Below are 16,233 nucleotides of genomic sequence, written 5' to 3'. Positions count from 1 at the left end.
AATTCTGTTGCAATAATCACTTCGCCTGTATTGACTATTAACGTTAAAAGTTCAGTCTTAATCTTGAAAACAGTAATGCTTTTTACAAATGAAAAAATTAAATACTTTAAAATAAGTTCACATCTGCTAAAAAACTACATTATAATGTTTAATAAACCATTATGAAGGCAAATATATTTTCGTAATTCAAGTATGTTATGTCATCAAGAATAACGTCTGAAACTCACCAAAGAAAATTAATTGGGAAATGTTTACTTGGAGAACACTTCTATAGAATAAATCTAATTTGAGTATTAAAGGGCCCATGTCATGCTTTTCCGGTTATTACCCGTCCCCTTGTGTGTTATGAAGGTTTTTATGCATGTAAACGGTGTGCAGAGTCAAAACCCTCAAAGTACACCCTGTAGCGAGTAAAACTCTAACACAGAAAATACCTCCCCAAAACGCCTCGTTGGAGATACGTCATTGTCCATTTGATTTTTCCATTTCGTTCCGGGTACGGCATGATGTCATGCCGTACCCGGAACGAAATGGACCAATCCGTGGAGCCGTTACGTTAAGCCCCCGCTGATAAGTCCAAATTGACCAATCCACGGACTTCCTCACACACACACACTCTATGTGCAGGCAGCTCTGCTGATTTCTCCTCCCTGGCTGCAGGCTGATAACAGACAGTTGGGATCGCGGCGACATTTTCTCTGCAGACCCATTCTCACAGCGTTTATCAACCTTTTTCTTACTCAATATCAAGCCACACTTATTGTTTTTACTTCGGCTGTGAGTTTGTGTGTGCTCAGGATGAGTTTGGCTGTGTTTCGCTATGTATCCTAAACAAGGAAACAACACCTCCACGGAGCTCAGCGCGATTCACAACGTCCCGACCAATCAGAGCACACTGTGCTCACAGGGAGGGTGGGGGCTGGAGCTATTGGAGCTACAACGAGCCGTTAAAGGCAGAGAGTGAAATTCAGTGAATACACGTAGTTTACAGAGATGCTGTATGAGAAACCAATGTGAGTTTGGAAAATTGCACAATATAAATCTATTCTAGTAGACCTCAACAATAGAATTATGATCAGTGGAAATGGCCATGACATGGGCCCTTTAAACAAAATAAAACAAAATTCTGTTGGTCCACATGGTGCAGCTTCTAACGTGATCAAATCTGACATTTGCGACTCTGGAAAAGTGCAACACAAATCTTTGTATCCTCTCTAAGCATAAGGGACTAACACCTAAATCCACACTGGTGCAACAAATAACCAAGTGATTGATGCATTTCTTAGCATGATGCATTTATTTCCGAACAGTCGTCTCATTGTGTGCAGAGCCTCTCATCATGCCTGCCTGCTGTCACTGAAACTTGGCAGTGTTGCGCTCGCTGGCATCACACATGGTACAACATGTTCTCCAGTCCCAGTCCTTTTTAAAAACACATATTATATCACACTCGCTATGATTCACCCTTTCCTTCAGCACCAGTCAGGGTTAATGAAAACAAACCGTGTTCATGGAAAGGCCTGAGTCAACCATATTGATTTGGCGCTATTAACTTGAGTGGAGTTTGTTTTGAGGTCTGTTAAGTGTTCGCTGAATACAACCATGATGGAGGCCTTTTCACAACACTGCTGCTTTCTGTAAATGTCACATGAATTACGTTTTATTGAACTCACAGCAAAACCACTTCCCTCCAAATGGCGCTTGCATCTAAATAACATACTATAAATAAACACTTAATCTCAAGGTTGCTCTTTTTAATGTACATTTTCATTGGCTCATCAGTTTTCCCATGAAATAACTCGGAATAATATGTTTTGGAAACACAAAATTATACAGTAGTGTTCCTTCTAAAATGAGTCTGCCAGTTAGATGTGGTAGAAAAAAAACCTTGCCTCTTTCTGCTTTTAGATGGAAATTAAGCTAATGTTAATGTTTTGGGTCGTTCTTTTGGAAATTCTTCCTCATGGTGGCAGCATATCATTAAATGAATGAATGAAAAAGAACCTCTTGTGCACATACAAAGTGGAGACTGAGTTCTTCCTCTTTACTGCGCTTCAAAGTAGAGGTGCCATTATGGAAAAGAAAAGTAGCAATAAAAGTCATAATGATGGGGGAAATGTACAGATGTATGCACATTATATATACAGTCAATAACCTTTATTAACCAGGTAAAAGACTCAATTTGAAATGAGATTCAAATCTAGTATCTTCAAGAGGGCAGAATCAACATTGTTCCAACAAAAAAATACAACTCTTGCACCAGTCCAGATAATAAGCAATACAAAAGGTTATTATGCATAAAACAGGTATCATTTTAAAACAATTAAGTCATTTTTTTGCGTTGAGTTTGATGGGAAATTTTCGCAGAGAATGGGGAATGTGTACAAGTTTTCTTAAAATAAGGCTTTTGTTTGGAGGGTATTTGCTATTTGCCAACAAAGGTCTTAATGGTGTTAATACTCGGCTAACAAATAGCTCCAAAATATAACTGGGTAACTTTTTAAGTGATGTCGATAACCCGGGCCAATTTTGGTTGCCACAGACCAGCTTTAGGCCACTTCAGTCATCCTAAATCTGACCGGTGCACTATGTCAGTCTTTTATCACAAGTCAGACATAAGTCAAGTAAACAGGAACTTATACTGTAAGTGAAATTAGTGTAATCAGGAATTACCAACTGAACTAAGACTTCAATAAAGAGGCCACAACAGTCTGTGTTTATTTACATCCTAAACCTATGCCCTCTTTATTTAGAGCTGAGGCTAAAAACAGAGGAACTAATGGTGGAGCAGTTGGAGTAAAGAGAGCACAAGCCAACACCTGAAATAAAAGCATCACTCTTAAATATGCCACCACAAACCATAAAAAGAGTAGATTCTTCAGCACAAGACCACACCTTTTTTAAGTAGAAAACAAGGGGGACAACATTTAAAAAAAAAAAAAAAAAGGCAGCATAGACCTTATCCGTGAGCTCCATCCAGCTGTGGGTTGTGCAGCGATGGTAGATTCCACATCCTGCTCGTAAAATAGGCTGTCCAGTCACACACACACACACACACACACACACACACACACACACACACACACACACACACACACACACACATTCCTCTCCCCTGTAGGGTATTTAAGCAGAAGCAGAAGTTTCCCAAGACGGAGCAGCAGCAGCGGATCCACTCCATCCAACAGCAGCTTGTCTCTCCAACTTCATCTGAGGTGCGTCCACTCTCCATTTTAACTTACTTTTTAATTTACAAAAGTTGCTGTAATGCCACTGTTTCATTAACCCCAACATTCCTCAACAGCATGGTATCTGTTTTTGTTTATACCTTCCAGATGTGAGTTGTTGTGCAATCGTTCAAACATGCTCGAACAATGCCCTTTGTGCATCACTACGATTTAATATTATAATCAATGCACTTTTCTACTCACTAAAGTTTGATTTAATGCCTGGTTTACATTCAAATAAGTTGGAGTAACTATAACAGTGTTATTACCTGGAGTGTATACAGTAGTTAGTGTGAAGTAGCACTATTTGTTTCAAGGTTTTCTAGACTTTTGAGGTGCATGTTGTTTTGTCTCTAGCATGTATAAAATGCATGCAACACTCTGGCCATATAACTTTTTGCCGGGTAAAGTATGGTCTTTGCAGAGAGTTTTATGGCAAGTAAAAAACCTCCCCGAGCATTAAAGGTCTCAGTCCTGCTGGTTAACGTGCAGAGTTCCTGTGTCAGCATTTGCCAAAGTTGTGTTAAAAATCTGTGTACGCAGAAAAGTAACAAGTGTCAGCGATATGCAGTAGTGTGAAGAAACTATATGCATTGACTCCAACCCTCAAGTTAAGAACAGTTAAGAAATACTGTGGACTACAGTATTTCCATTTCATGCCACTTAAACTTCCGTTCAAGATTTCATCATTTGAAACGTTTCTTCATGCAGAACTGATACCATATTACCAAAACACCCATATTTCCAAATGTAGCACTTAACGTAGATTCTGCGTATTTGATTGAGTTCTTCCAGCAATGCCCATGAAGAACAAGTATGACTTTATTCAACATGGATCTTGTCGGATATCTAGGATGTGTATATGACTTTGAAATCAGCAAATAAGAAAGTGGAAATGCAAATATGTAAGAAAAACTCAAATAAAAGTAAAAATGTTGCATTCAAATTCCTCTTCCAGTCAAAGTACAAAAGTATCCATCTCAAAATGTTCTTCCAGCATGAAATAAAAGGTATTTTTGCTGCAGAAGCATGGTCATACACTGCAGAAGACTTCACATCAATTCACAAGTAATATTTAATGTATGCAGCTGTCCTGAGGTAGAGACCGTTTTAATTACTCTTTATGAAGTTAGGTTGTTTAGTCGGCTGGTTCTGATCCTGGGAAACCCCTGAAATTATCCCAAGATAAAGAGTGGTAGTGGTGAGATGACCAATTACATTTCGCTACACAATTAGCATAAATATTGTGGCATTTTATTTCATGTGAAAATATTCATAAGTGTTACCTCTTTGTGCCTCGAACAGTGAGTTAAATGAACCCTCTGACATGTTCCAGGTGTTTATGTGTTAATGCCAAAGAGCCCCAACTACTGGCTGCTATTTCTTTTTTTGTTAGTAACTGGGTGTTTTTAAATAGTAAAATGGTGCTTAACTAGTACAGGTAATTAGTTGTGATTTCCTTTCCACCAATGAGCTGCCGCCTGTCTGTCTGCCCACTCGTCCTGTGCCAGTCTGCAGAAGGTAGGCACGTCTCTGAGGGGGAAACAGAGCTCTCTCTGTCTTTGGCGGTGACTCATGCCGTCCAGTCGTCCCAAAAGCGCCTCTCCTGGTCCAGCACACGCCCCCGTTATGCAACAGTGAGCAGGTGTTCGTCCCATAAACCTGACGTACTGTACACCCAGCTCGCACCTCATGAAAACACCTTTTGTGTATCTGATGTTTAATCAGCCTTCCCACATGGTTACATAATCGTCATGGCAGTAACTGCTCGGTGTGGTATGTAGACCCCATGTGGGTTTATGTCACTTTGGTTCTGTTTTATGTTTTTAGGATTAAATGAGTCACTCGGAGTACACGGAGGGTCTTTGTTTACATCAGTGTTATGTGTTTTGAACCTGATGTTCAGTTTGTGTTTATTATTCTCACCTTCACAGACTTTTTATGAGGATTTTTAACAACTTTACGAGACTTTAATAACATCTTCTTTTTACTAGCATTACTCCTTGTATTGCAGTACTACTAAAGGTCCATGACCAGTGTGTTTTTAGTCATTATTAAATTATCACTTTACCAATTATTGGTCATTAATCTGCTTTTTTTATCAACTAATCGATCAATTGTTTGGTCTATAAAATGTAAGACCATTTTCAAAGCCTGGTTTTGTCCAATTAAAAGTAAAAAACCCAAATATATTCAACTTTTTATCTTAAACATATTATTTTTAAATATAAAAACACTATTTTATTCCAGGACATTATAATAAAAGTATTGGTTATGTAATTATACATTTCTGGTTATCACAAGTTCTCTCCCTACTAATAGTACTGCTACAACTTCCTTCTACTGTAGTACCAAAATCCAAACTCAACTCAATGCTTAACAATTTTATTTTAAAATTATTAACCCTGCAATTGGTTGGACTATATTGGACTGCATGCAATATGCGGTTCTAGTGTCAGCGGGTATTTATATTGTGTGTTTATTCAGGAACTTTCACAATGACATGATTTCACACAGAAGAAACCCACAGTCAGTTTCACTGTGATTTCCCTTCATGACCGTTCTGTATTTTAATATACATGATAAATGCTTCTCTTTCTGACCTCAAGAAAATATACAAATACAATATTTGTGAAGTAAAAATAAAGCACTAAAAGTGTCTTTGTTTACCAGCATCTTCCAGGAAGGGGAGTGGCCTTAAACTCTCCCCCACCCAGCACACACACACATTGAAACCACATGGGACATAAAAGTATTCACACTGATCATTATTCACATACTTTAATTATTGTATGGACTGCTTTTTTCCAATCTCTATAAATGATGTCATTTTTGAACAAAGGGATAATCACACACACACACACACACACACACACACACACACACACACACACACACACACACACCCACATATAGGCATGTTGCCAGTTTTTCCACAGATGTGTAGCAGATGGGTTTTACACAGCTTGTCTTCATGCAGGAATGAACAGAGCTCGACGATAAGAATTCACCAGAGTTTTCAGTCAAAAAGTTGTTCCAACAACAATAAAAGTGTAATAATTAGTACAAATGTTGTGTTATCAGTCTTTTCAGATCCTCCTCCTCGAGTTATCGCCACCATGTCTGATCCAGGCGCCATCGCGACCTCCTCTCCCGCCCCCCCTCCTCCCACCGGACCCCGACCCAAGATGACGAGCAGCGGTCGCTCTGCAGTTCCCATCTCCACCTCCAACTCTGACTTCACCGACATCCCTGAGTTTGAACCGTTTGGTCTGCCGGGTCCAAGAGGATTCCCCCCTCTGACCGGTGAGAGAGGATTCTGCAAAAACGAGGCTATTAAACTTAAGTTTTATTAAGTTCAAGTAATAGAAAAACCTTTATAAATCCCTGTATGGAAATGTGGGTGTCTTAGCAGCAACAGCAATAAGGGTAAACACAGGATAGGACAGATATGACTGCACACAAGCATAATAACAATTATACATAATATAATAATAGTAGAAGAAATTTAAGAATAAAAGTATGTAAAAGAAAAAGTGACAGTATAACTTCAAATTAACGGTGTTTTACGTATATACAGGTATGTATAGCTATGGGATTGTAATTATTATATAGTAATTATTGTACTCTTAACAATAAGATCTAGTTCATACAGAATTTATTTATTTCTTAATCAAAAATTGAATTGAAGGAGACAGATGTCACTTCTTAGTTTGAGGAGACTTTCCCGACACTGATACAGTTTCCAGTAGTTTTTATACATGACTGACACATGAATGACGTCCAAGCAAGATACACTCTTATCACTTCATGCAGCTGTCGCACAAGATGACAGCCAGAACAACAAATGAGCGGCTGTAAGGATAACTGAAATAATAAGCCATCACTGAGTTTTCTGATAAACTGCTGACACACTTAGAGAGCACTGGTCTCCACCACTCTTTTTTTTTTAGCAAATATCCAGTATCATTTGATGGCTGAGGCTCTATCTTCCATTGTTCACAGTTTAGCTGTCTCCTCATGTTCATCGGGGCTAATTCATTTCAGTTCTTAAATAATTAAAACATCTAGGTTACCTGGATGTTTTAATACAAACACACAAATTCAATAGTTTTGTATTTGTTTACTTGAATATTTTAAAACAAGAACGGTAGCCTTATGTGTGAACACTTAGGTCAGAAAACCACCAAAAATGTTGTTCTGAGCCTGAGGCTTACATTTCAGTGTCATGTCATGACTGGTTGAAAAATACTGCTCTACTGATCTTTATTCCTCTCTTTTCCTTCAGACTATCTTGACATCTTGGGCGTAGACATGATGCGACGGCCGGAAGAGAACAACAAGCAGCAGCACCACACCAACTTGTACAACTCGGACTATCTGGTGGTGCGTCGAGGACAAGAGTTCGAGGTCAAGATCACTTTCAACCGTCCCTACAAACCTGCCTCAGACAAGTTCGCTGTGGAGTTTGTGATCGGTGAGCGCGTCTTCAAACTCATATTTTCCATCATATGATACGATAATACTTTAATGGTCAGATCAAGTCTGAAATTTGACTTGCATCACAGCAGCTCCATGTGTAACATCAACATGGACAAATATCAAGACACAACACATGACAAACAAACATTTATCACAATCACTGAGAGAAAACATTTTCAAAGAGCCTTCAGCGTGCATCTGATCTGGGATTCAGCTCTGTATTTACTGTGAGGATTGACTGGAGCACAAAGGATGCTTCAGTCTGACTTTATTGAATCGCGGGACCCTGTATCTCCGATTAGATGCTAGCAGTTCATATTCGCTGTTCAGAACATGGTTTGGGTCAGAGATGATGTTGTTGGACAGCCTTATTAGGTTGTTATGATAGGCTGAGTCATAAAGTCTCTGACAGGGTTGACCAACAATCTTTGAGCAGATTTTAGGTGGAGCAATATCCTGCAGGTACCAAGTCTTGATTCTGTTTTAATGTCAAACGTCCCTCTTTTCCTCCAGGCTCCAGCCCTCAGTTCAGCAAGGGCACCTACACCCCCGTCTTTCCCCAGAATGAGCGTGCGAGCCCCTGGGAGGGCCGCATCACCAACACCGCCGACGACACGGTCACTATGGGCGTCACGGCTGCTGCCACCTGCACCGTGGGGAAGTACCACATGTACGTCGCCGTGGTGACGCCCTTCGGTATCCGCAGGACCCGAAAGGACAAAAGCCGCAACCTCTACATCCTCTTCAATCCCTGGGCCTCAGGTTGGGTTAAGGCGTCCACAACTTATTTTTTGAACCACTTTAATTTAGCTTTTATCAGGTTTTCAAGATTCAAGTAGAAATAGTGCAGAATAGTCTATATACAAATAATTGGAATATTGATATATATAAGTTGCAAACAGATGGATGTTCTTTCAAAAGTTCAGGTGTTTAACAGTCTTATGGCCTGTGGGATGAAACTGTCCCTTAGTCTGGTGGTTTTATCCATAAATATCCACGTGACTTGTTGTGTTTGTCCTCAGCTGATGCCGTGTTTCTGGATGATGAGAAGGAGAGGGATGAGTGTGTGATGAATGAGATGGGGATCATCTACCACGGCGCCTATGATGACGTCGCTGAGAGAAACTGGAACTATGGACAGGTAGAAGAAAAACCAAAATAACAAGAGCCTCAGGATTGATTATCTTAAATATCTTTTGACTTATTAAGGTTTTGTTTTCCTTATAGTTTAACTTTGGAGTCCTGGACGCCTGTCTGTACATCATGGACCGGTCCGACATGCCCATCACTAACAGAGGAGACCCCATCAGGGTGACCAGGAAGGCCTCTGCTATGGTGAGGAAATATTCATAGACATCCATTCAAACTCATGAAAATGGTTTACAGAAACATAAGATATGCAGTTAAATGGTGCAACAATACAAACAGAATATTATTGTGCAGTTGTTACGTTCCCTCCTGGACTAGGGGTACAAAGGGACGTAACAAAAATATCAAATAACCGGGAGAGAGAAAGAAAAGAGGAAACCGATTGCTGAAGCCACAAAGTGATGTTTTAATTAATACAAAAGTAAACTTAAGTAACTGAGAACAACTTCCTTCTAAAAGAAAGTGACTAAATGAAACATCTAACAATGAGCAAAATACAAGTTAACCTAACAGGTCTTATACAAAGAAACCACACAATGCTGCACATATCACACATGCAGCCAGAGGAGAAGGAGAGAGCGACTGCAGCCTTCCTCAGGTCCTTTATGGAGGCCCTGATTGGGGATTGGGAGCAGCTGGAGGGAGACAATCAGGGGGAGAGGGAGAGAGAGACACACACACACACACACACACACACACACACACACACACCAGCACCCACTACGGCACGTAACAGCAGTAAAATATTAAATATCAATGATATAGTGAAATAAAATTCTGGGAGACTTTTGCAGAAAGCCTTTTCACATACAGTAGCCATCACTTTTCAAAATAAAGTGTAATTGGACCAACACAAGGGTTTCTACTGTTTAAATAATTATTTTACTTCAACTCCCTAAATTCATATATCTAGGAATTTTACACATCTTTTATTTATTGAATAGAGTTTGTTCTTCTTGTTGAAAAAAGTAAATGATACAGAATCAGGCCTTTTTTAAAGTGCAAAGCTTCAGATATATAGTGCTTGTCGGATGCTCTTTCCATACATGTCTTAAATCTGCTCTTTGTCGCACTCAGCTGAACTCTCGTGATGACGAAGGTGTGCTCGTGGGGAACTGGAGCGGCGACTACACCTACGGCGTGGCGCCCACTTCCTGGACCGGCAGCACCGACATCCTGCTCACCTACGCCAGCGGCAAGGTGCCCGTCTGCTACGCTCAGTGCTGGGTCTACGCCGCCGTCTTCAACACCTGTGAGAAGTAGAAAATATTACAAAGATATACTAGTTATTTTATTGATAGCACCTTTGAATAGTGGTGGCCCTGTTTTTAATAATAGTTAAAAACCCACATTTTAGATGATATTTAACTGTTCCAGTGTTGTAGGTAGGGTTAGGGTTAGGGTTAGTCACAGTAATCAACCTGAAGATGGAAAATCAACATTATGATGGAAGTATTTGATGGCCGATTAAATGCACAATTTGGTCTTTTAAGTTGTTACAGCCATGTTTGGGTTAATATAGTTTGTTACACTGAATTGCACTGGCTTCTTTTAGTCCCACACAAGTTTACATTAACAGTAGATGACTGTAATTATATTTAAATGTTGGGCAAAACGTTTGTAACACAATTAAGTGTGTTAATTGTAAAGCCCAAATATAGAAAAACATTAGCACATTTTTCTTTTTTGACCAAACCCCTTCAGAAAATTCTTGACATCATTTGAGAAGGTCCTAAAAGGAAAGATAAAAAGTCATTAGAAAGTAGGAAAAGACAACCATGTCCAAAAATGAAACCTTGATACAAGTTGTTTTCAATTGACAGGAAAGGAAGCATATTACAAACGTTCTCACCTTTCAACTCTTGTCTTTGCTTCTGTTTTAATCTTAATTTCAGTTTTTTATTGTCCTTTTAATGTTTGTTTCCAGTCCTGCGCTGTCTGGGCATCCCATCGAGGGTCGTCACCAACTTCTACTCCGCTCACGACAACGATGGAAACCTGAAGATGGACATCATCCTGGACGAGAACGGCAGAATCGACCGCAATCGCACCAAAGACTCTATCTGGTATCATCCTCTATGTAACTCAGCTTTACACTGAGATTTAAAAACTAGTAGCTTCAACGAGTGATGAGATTACAATGACATTTGTTATGAATCTTCATGGTCCACAGAGGATGAATGCTAATAACTTGGGTGACTTCCTGACCTTTTTATTTTTTAAAGTTTCCACCTGAATATAAGAGTGTAATCAGCAGTTTGCTATGAAATCAATTAAGCACTTAAATGCTCCTCAGATGATGAACCCTTTTTCATTATGAACTCTTCACGACTCATATTGGGCCGTTTTCAGACCAAAGCCTCAAGATATTAAATGATGAAGTTAGCTGCAAACATTCAGGCTTCCTAAGAAGAACATTTTAGACTTTTCAAGACTTTTTCTATTGTAAAACGTCTTTTAGTCGCACACAAGTTTACATTAACAAAAGATGACTGTAATTATATTTAAATGTTGTTTTTATCAGGAACTATCACTGCTGGAACGAGTGCTTCATGTCCAGACCCGACCTCCCAGCTGGCTTTGGAGGCTGGCAGGTGGTGGATGCTACACCACAGGAGACCAGTGATGGTAAGTAATAATAATAACATGAATTAAAATCTTGCTTTATAAGAACAGGTCAATTGATAATCCTCTCTTATCTGTAAAGGCATGTACAGATGTGGCCCTGCCTCAGTCCAGGCCATCAAACATGGGCAGATATGCTTCCCATTTGATGCTGCCTTTGTGTTTGCTGAGGTGAGCCTTTAAAAGGTCTTTATTTCAGTGTCATTCTGTAAATAAAAGCATTTTATTTTTACTAAAATTGCGTGAATCCAACCCAGTGTTTTTTTTAAACATCTCTGTATTTTTTGCCGACAGGTCAACAGCGATGTGGTGTTTTATTCCCGGAATAAAGATGGCACCATGGAGCCTGTCAGAGTGAACCGGACCCACATAGGCCGCATGGTGGTGACCAAATCTCAAGGAGACATGACCCGCCGCGAAATCACCGATCAGTACAAGTTCCCTGAAGGTCAGAGACTTCATACGACACAAAGTGCAGGGTTTTAAAAGCCTCAGCTCCTGATTAGGAAACGTTTTTACAAACAAATGTTACATCTAAAATGATTTGAGTCTAAAATTAATCTTCCACGACAACTAAAACCCTGAAAGAGGCGCCAACATGAATCCTCATAATGAAAACTGAAGCACAGTGTGAGGCTTCATGTTAACCGTGATGTTATTCTCTCAAGCAGTCTCTGAGTCAGTGTTAAGCCCATTTGTTTTTCACACTGGGCAAAAATGACGGGTCCCAGGTTAATTTGGGATGATGGTGGCTGTGTGTTTGCACAGTGGGCCTTGTTACGGCACCAGAGGAACAGCCATGTACCCCTATGTGGCTGCCAGATTTGGGAAGGATTAAGCGTGTGGAAATCGGTTGTAGTTTGTGTCAAATTTTGCTTTTTGTTACTTTGGGACCAAAAGTTGTTTCCTCTCACGCAAAAGAACTCCCAATATCTCCAAAAATACTACGTTTGTGAAGAAAACCATATAGAAATGTACAAAAAATGTGTAACTTTGGGACCAAATGTAGCTTCCTTTCACGCAAAAAGAGTCCTGAAATCTCATTTAAAAAAAGCTACATTAGTGAGGAGAACCTTTTTGTAAGAACACACTTTCAATCCTCCTCTCCAGGCAGTACCGAGGAGCGGACCGTCCTGGAGAAGGCTGAGGAGTACGGCTGTAAACGCGATAAGTCCGAGCTTCCCGCGGCCGACGTGGACCTGATCCTGCCCACCCTGGAGGTCAGCGTGGGCGACGACTTCGAGATGAGCCTGGAGTTCGTGAACCGCAGCGACGAGCGCCGCACCGTGGACATCTACATCAGCGGCAGCGTGGTTTTCTACACCGGAGTCACCAGCTCCGAGTTCCTGTTCAGGAATCCCACCGTGACCATTGGCCCAAACAAAAGTGAGATAAGGGTTTCATTTATTTCTCACCAACAAAAAAAGACTCGCACTAAGAAGTACTTCCCTTTACTTATCGGATGGCAACAACTGCAATACAAAGAATATTTAAACAGCATAATTTTTTAGATTTGTTTGTTACCATTGATCATTTGCTTGAGTTTTGGAATATAAATATTAATAATAATAATAATCTTTATTTGTATAGCACCTTTCATACGACAACTGCAGTCCAAAGTGCTTCACATAGACATTTCACAGAAAATGTATCTCACACAGAATACAGATAACATTAAAAGACATAAAAACAACAACAAGAAATTGTTTGTAATCTAAATATTGTGTCTCTAATAGAAAAAGTTGTGAATGCAGAGATAGCAGTGTTGTGTTTGTTGTTCTCCAGGTGTGAAGGAGTCGGTGACAGTCGAGTCGAAGGCCTACATGAAGCATCTGGTGGAACAGGCAAACATCAACTTCATCGCCACTGGGAAGGTCCAGGAGACCGGGCAGATCATCACCGCCATGAAAGTCGTCACCCTGCACAACCCCAAACTCACCGTCACGGTCTGAAACTATGCTTACTTTCTTTCTGACTATACGTATAACTAAATAATCTTATTACTTGGCTTTAGCTTTTTGATACAAATCCTGAGTCCAGAAAGTCATTTTTACAAATTATTGTATACTCCAAGTGGCTAATAAATTCAACAAATTGACTTTAGGCCATAAGACTGTTAAACACCTGAACTAGAACATCCATAACATTCACCTGTTTACAACTTACAAATGATTTATCACTTGTATATAGACTCTTTTGCACTATTTTATCTGTTTTATTGTGTTGCACTGTTGGAAGAGCCTGTGACCTAAGATTTTCATCGACATTACTACACTGTAGCCATGCACGAATGAGAATAAAAGCCTTGAACCGTAACTTTCTTTTATGTCATGTTTTCTTATGTTGTGTCTCCAGGTGTCGGAGGGCGGCAGGGTGAGTGAGGAGATGACGGCGACCGTGGAGTTCACAAACCCCTTCTCCTTCAGCCTGGAGGGCGTCTACATCCGCATGGAGGGACCCGGGATCATGCTGCCCAAGTCCAAATATTACAGGTGAGTTCAGAACAGCAGAAACAAGTAACCATACAAACCTTGAGCCTTAAGATTGTTGACATTAAAGCACCGTATTATGCGACAGCTTTTATTCATCTGGTTATATTGGTGGATTTCTTTAGAAATGGGAATTTTATTCATATTATTCTTATTGTAAGAATTGTTTTGCTTACAGTTTTCCCTTGTTATTATTATTATTTATTTAGAATTATTATTATTTTTATTTTTTTTGTGCTTCATTTTGTTTCTTACCTGAGGGCGGGGTGGGGATGGGGGGTGGGATGTTGAAAATAGAAAACTGAAAGTGAGCATTATGTTTCTGTACCTTTCTCATTATTATTTTTTATTATTATATTTGTACTTTTAATGCTCAATAAAATATAAAAAAAAAGATCTCTGCTGAGAAAATTCTCCTCATAATCAGAGATATTTAAAAATGTCCATTTTGAAAGAAATCCACTGAATTTAAACACGATTACTCAGGAATGCTAAAAACACAGCTATAGATAGGATAAAATGTGTAAATTAATTGAAGCATAGAATATCTTGATTAAAACGAGTGTTTTTTCTGGGTTTGATATTAAATGCAGCCCTACCCTTCTGACATTTAACCCTAATCCTGCTGGTTTCAGTCTGATCCAGGGACATACTTCCCTCTCCTGGACGGAGTATTTCACCCCGCAGCGGGCCGGCAGCAGCAGACTGATCGCCTCTCTGGACTGTCCCGCCCTCAGGCAGGTCCTCGGCCAGGCGTCTATCAGCGTGAAGCCCTGAGGATCACCATAGGGTCACCGTAGTAGGGTCACTGAGGGTCACTGTAGGGCAGGGGTGTCCAAACTACATTTTGAATCGGCCCTCAGCCAATTCTAAAAGTATAATGACTTAAGTATAATAAACTTCTGCTTGTCTTATATTGTATTTCTCAAATATATAATGTTAAAATATATTACACAGTATTCATGCGTTAATAAGCCCAATTTTCAAATGAATTCAGTCAATTAAAGTTGAAAACATATGGAATACGGCCCACAAATGAAACTTGAGCTTGTATTGTATTGTACTTCTTAAATATATATGTAAACATATGTTACACAGTAGTGTTCATGTGTTAATAAGCCCACTTTCAGTCAATTCAAGTTTAAAACATGTTCTAACAAATAAGTTTATAAGAAAAAAGCCCAATAACAAATTCCCATAAGAACCTTGAAATCTACCCTTCATATTTCCTCTTATTATAATCAATCTGAAGCTTCTGTTTTAAGAAATGAGCTGCTAACACAATAAATGAAACCCTCTGGAGAGCTGTGATAGAGGCTGTATCAAGAATAATTTACCATCATTTGATTGATTTTGCCAACTTGTAACTGAACTTATGAGGCAATATACCTCTAGTGAGCGGCCCAGCTCTTCGTATATTTTTCTCTGTGGCCCTCGGGGAAAAAAGTTTGGAGCCCCCTGCTGTAGGGTCACTGCGACAGACATCATTCACTCACTCACACAATATAAGCCTAAGAGTAGTTGTGTATCTGTAGGTTTAACAGCTTATTCAGTGTAGCTTCAGCATTCATGATAACAATGGGGATAGTTGTAGGCGTAAGAAAAGCAAGCGCATATATCTTTTATCTAGAAAATACAGTTATTTTTAGAAGTGCAATTTGTTTTAAGAAAAATACCTATTTCTGACAATTAAAGGGCAACTCTTTTCAACTGACTTTTTTTTGTGGAGAAAGTACATTTTTGAAAGATCTATGATTGCTACTAAAGCTTCTATTTGCTCTCATCATTCAAAAAGTAAATTCATTTTAAAACGTTTTTCTAAAGCTTAGGCATAACTCCATTTTGGCCACCAGGTGGCACAATTACACCAAAACAAGCAGATAGTTATTAGGTTTAAATGACCAATTTGATGTTTGTTTAATTCGATACAACATAATAATTATTAAATCAGCTTTAACTCAATTTGAGACATACTCCCACTGTTATACCTGCATATCAATGTTTCTACTTGAGCACCATAAAGAGCTCTTTTAACCTTCTTCATATCGATTCATAAAATCTGTTTCCTTACATTTTATCTTGTTCAAGAACAAATAACCAAATAAAAGGTTAATAACTCCATCATTTTGTGACAACATATTACCTGGAAGTGTGTGTGTGTGTGTGTGTGTGTATATAAGAGCTGATAATTGGTTGTCATTGTGGATAATTATTATTTCTATGTCTTTCTAATGTCTAAAATTAAGACAACATACAGACAG

General features: G+C 39.3%; 1 protein-coding gene across 1 annotated transcript; it reads left to right on the top strand.

Annotated features, from left to right (window-relative positions):
• Window positions 1–3,065: 3,065 nt before the first annotated feature.
• On the top strand, window positions 3,066–16,093 carry f13a1b (coagulation factor XIII, A1 polypeptide b). Its single transcript, XM_034150063.1, has 15 exons — window positions 3,066–3,215; window positions 6,312–6,533; window positions 7,516–7,704; window positions 8,223–8,471; window positions 8,732–8,850; window positions 8,937–9,044; window positions 9,936–10,110; window positions 10,786–10,924; window positions 11,383–11,486; window positions 11,566–11,654; window positions 11,778–11,931; window positions 12,594–12,869; window positions 13,269–13,429; window positions 13,839–13,975; window positions 14,608–16,093. Exons 2-15 carry the CDS (start codon window positions 6,347–6,349, stop codon window positions 14,747–14,749), a joined length of 2,229 nt encoding a protein of 742 aa, XP_034005954.1. The 5' UTR covers window positions 3,066–3,215; window positions 6,312–6,346; the 3' UTR covers window positions 14,750–16,093.
• Window positions 16,094–16,233: the final 140 nt, after the last annotated feature.

Source organism: Trematomus bernacchii, unplaced genomic scaffold (assembly GCF_902827165.1).
Source record: "Trematomus bernacchii unplaced genomic scaffold, fTreBer1.1, whole genome shotgun sequence".
NCBI classification, from domain to species: domain Eukaryota; kingdom Metazoa; phylum Chordata; class Actinopteri; order Perciformes; family Nototheniidae; genus Trematomus; species Trematomus bernacchii.
The sequence above is the reverse complement of the archived record's forward strand: the minus strand, read 5'-3'. Positions and strand labels throughout refer to the sequence as shown.

Excerpts from the sequence above, each read along its gene's own strand:
- f13a1b (XM_034150063.1), top strand. The coding sequence starts at position 6,347 with ATGTCTGATCCAGGCGCCATCGCGACCTCCTCTCCCGCCCCCCCTCCT. Across the intron at positions 11,932-12,593 it reads TCAGTACAAGTTCCCTGAAG|GCAGTACCGAGGAGCGGACC; the intron begins GTCAGAGACTTC and ends CCTCCTCTCCAG. Across the intron at positions 13,976-14,607 it reads CCCAAGTCCAAATATTACAG|TCTGATCCAGGGACATACTT; the intron begins GTGAGTTCAGAA and ends TGCTGGTTTCAG.